At 47.6% G+C, this 2,500-nt stretch overlaps 1 protein-coding gene across 1 annotated transcript in view; it reads right to left on the bottom strand.

Moving 5' to 3' along the window:
• LOC132466540 (teneurin-1-like) overlaps positions 1 to 2,500 on the bottom strand; it is a 30,503-nt gene that overhangs the window by 25,374 nt on the left and 2,629 nt on the right. The window contains exons 2-3 of the mRNA XM_060063791.1: positions 1,533 to 1,616; positions 698 to 892 (exon numbers count right to left, since the gene is read on the bottom strand). Coding sequence (XP_059919774.1) covers positions 698 to 892; positions 1,533 to 1,616 — 279 coding nt within the window. The remainder of the gene's footprint in view (positions 1 to 697; positions 893 to 1,532; positions 1,617 to 2,500) is intronic.

Consider the following 2,500-nt stretch of genomic DNA (forward strand, 5'->3'; position numbering starts at 1 on the left):
TGCGTTCAAAACAAAAAAGGTGTACACTGTAAAAAACACACGCTTTTAGCCGGATAACACAAATAAAACATGTTAGAAATGACGGTGTTTCAACAAAATTGAGAAATTATTTAAGAGCCATACTGTCAGAATATAATGGTGAACACTGCTAAAGTGTTTTCGCCCTGTTTTGCTGTCATGAATATGTCCTAATGTGTACGAATGCATCAGGTTTCACCGGCAGCTATGGAATAATCACCCCAATGGGGCTCAAACATGCTGTGAATGAATGCTCACGATAGGGCTACACACTTTTCACATTAGCCTCCCCTACGGGCAAATGGCATAGGGGTACACCATTATTTCACCGTTATAGCATATCAAAGAACTGTATTCAACACATCACAAAAAATGAACATCCCCCTCACAAATGACAGTGGATCAAACCCACCTACAATACTCTATTCTAACCTTGCGTTGGGATTCTCTTGGCTACACTGCACTCCCTTGTTTTTCCTGAAACTAGGTCGCACGGCAGCCCTCGCGACTCGTTGTAGCTCTCCCCGATTGGGCTTGCCTGGCTTTTGATTGGGCTCAGCGTCGCTGAGGTGCGTCGCTTTTGGATGAAAGTGTTTGCTAAACGACTGAAATCTCTCCCCTCATACGCGTGTGTTTTGGTGTTATTTCGGCGCGGCGGGCGGGCGGGTGGGGGTGTGACCTGCTGGACGCGGTTGATGCGGCGCTCGTCCGTCTCGGCGATGAACAGGGTGCCCAGGTGGGACAGGGCGATGGCCTTGGCCGCCTCCAGGGTGGCCCGCACGGCCGCCCGGCTCACCAGGTGGTGGTCGATGCCCGGCACCTGGCAGTGGATGGGACGTCCCGCCACGATGCGGACGTAGAGGCTCTCTGACACCTAGGGGAAGGGGGGGAGGGAGACACCTTGGGTCACGGGGGGTGTCGTCCATATTTGGCCTGTGAAGCCCTTTGAGGCTGTAATGATGATTAAGGGCTATACAAATACAATTGAACTGCATTGAAGAGCAGAGGAGATGCTCATGGCGAAAAATGTAATAATATGAATATAAGTGCGGGCTGAAACAGAACAAACATGCAGAGCTAGAACAATCAAACAATGTCTAAAACTACGAAACTGAATTCCGCAATGTTAGTTATGTTTAAAAGGACTACGCTGATATTTCAAAATGTTCCAAGGATGTCATTAATAATGGAGAGATGAACATCTATCTCCCACAGGTACACCGTGTATCATGTGAAGTAAAAAGCTAGTTTGTCCTCAACAAATCAAAGTAAGAGAAGACGGTGCAATAGTCGTAGCGGTTGCAGAACAATTGGTTAGACATTGCTCCATAATTAATCTAAATGATCTTCCAACGACCGTTCTTAACAGTATGATGTAAAAGTCCAATTCATTAGAAGCATTGCTTATTCATCCCCAGCACATCTTTGAACCAAACGTATACATAATGTATACAGTACATGGAGGATGGATAGTGTTATGAATAATGCATTTCCTGGGATGTTTCTGTGTCTACCTGAAGAACGATGTTGTTGTCAAGGATGTAGAGCGAGTTGTCCAGGGGATTGATCGCCAGGTCCGTCGGCCACTCAAGACGCACCTGTAAACACACACGACAGACGCATTCACATGTACGTCAATACACGTACACACATGTAAGGCAATACATTAAGACAAAGGCGTATTCACACACACACACACACACACAGACACACACACATCGATACACAGGCAAACATAAGGAGCATATTACAAACACCGACCCTCACACGTACACACTCGCACATCGATACACACAAACACACACACACACACATAGACACAAACACACACACACACACACACATCGATACACACACACACACACACACACACAGACACACACGCACACAGCAAATCATTTATTTCCATTCCCTTTAAATATCAAACTGCACCGCAGTGCAAATAACTGCAAATAGCTGGCGAGAGTCAATCACAGGTGTTACAAATAATTCTTCTTCAATCACACAGCCCTGAGCCGGCCGAGCCTCCCAGGCCTTCCAAAGGTCAGTGGCGGGCAGGGAGCCTCTGTGTGTTTATAGAGGATCCGCGCCGGGCTCCGCTTCTCGGCACCGGACCAAATGTCACCCGATAACCGTGATCACTGTCTGCTCAAATAACAGAGGTAGCCGCCTGCTACCACCACGGGGCTCACACACCCAATGGAAGGGCACCTGGTGGTACACAACACAACCACACACAGAGGGGTGCTCGCACACGCACACGCACACACACACACACACACATGCATATGTGTGCATATGCGTAGGGACATGTCACCAAAATCTAGAGGCAGGCTGGTGCATGTTTTTACACATGCATACACACAGACAGGCACATTTCGCAAAAACACACACTCACACATGCATACACACACAAACACACACACACACACACACACACACACACACACACACACACACACACACACACACACACACACAC

This window comes from Gadus macrocephalus, chromosome 10 (genome assembly GCF_031168955.1).
Source record: "Gadus macrocephalus chromosome 10, ASM3116895v1".
Lineage (NCBI taxonomy): Eukaryota > Metazoa > Chordata > Actinopteri > Gadiformes > Gadidae > Gadus > Gadus macrocephalus.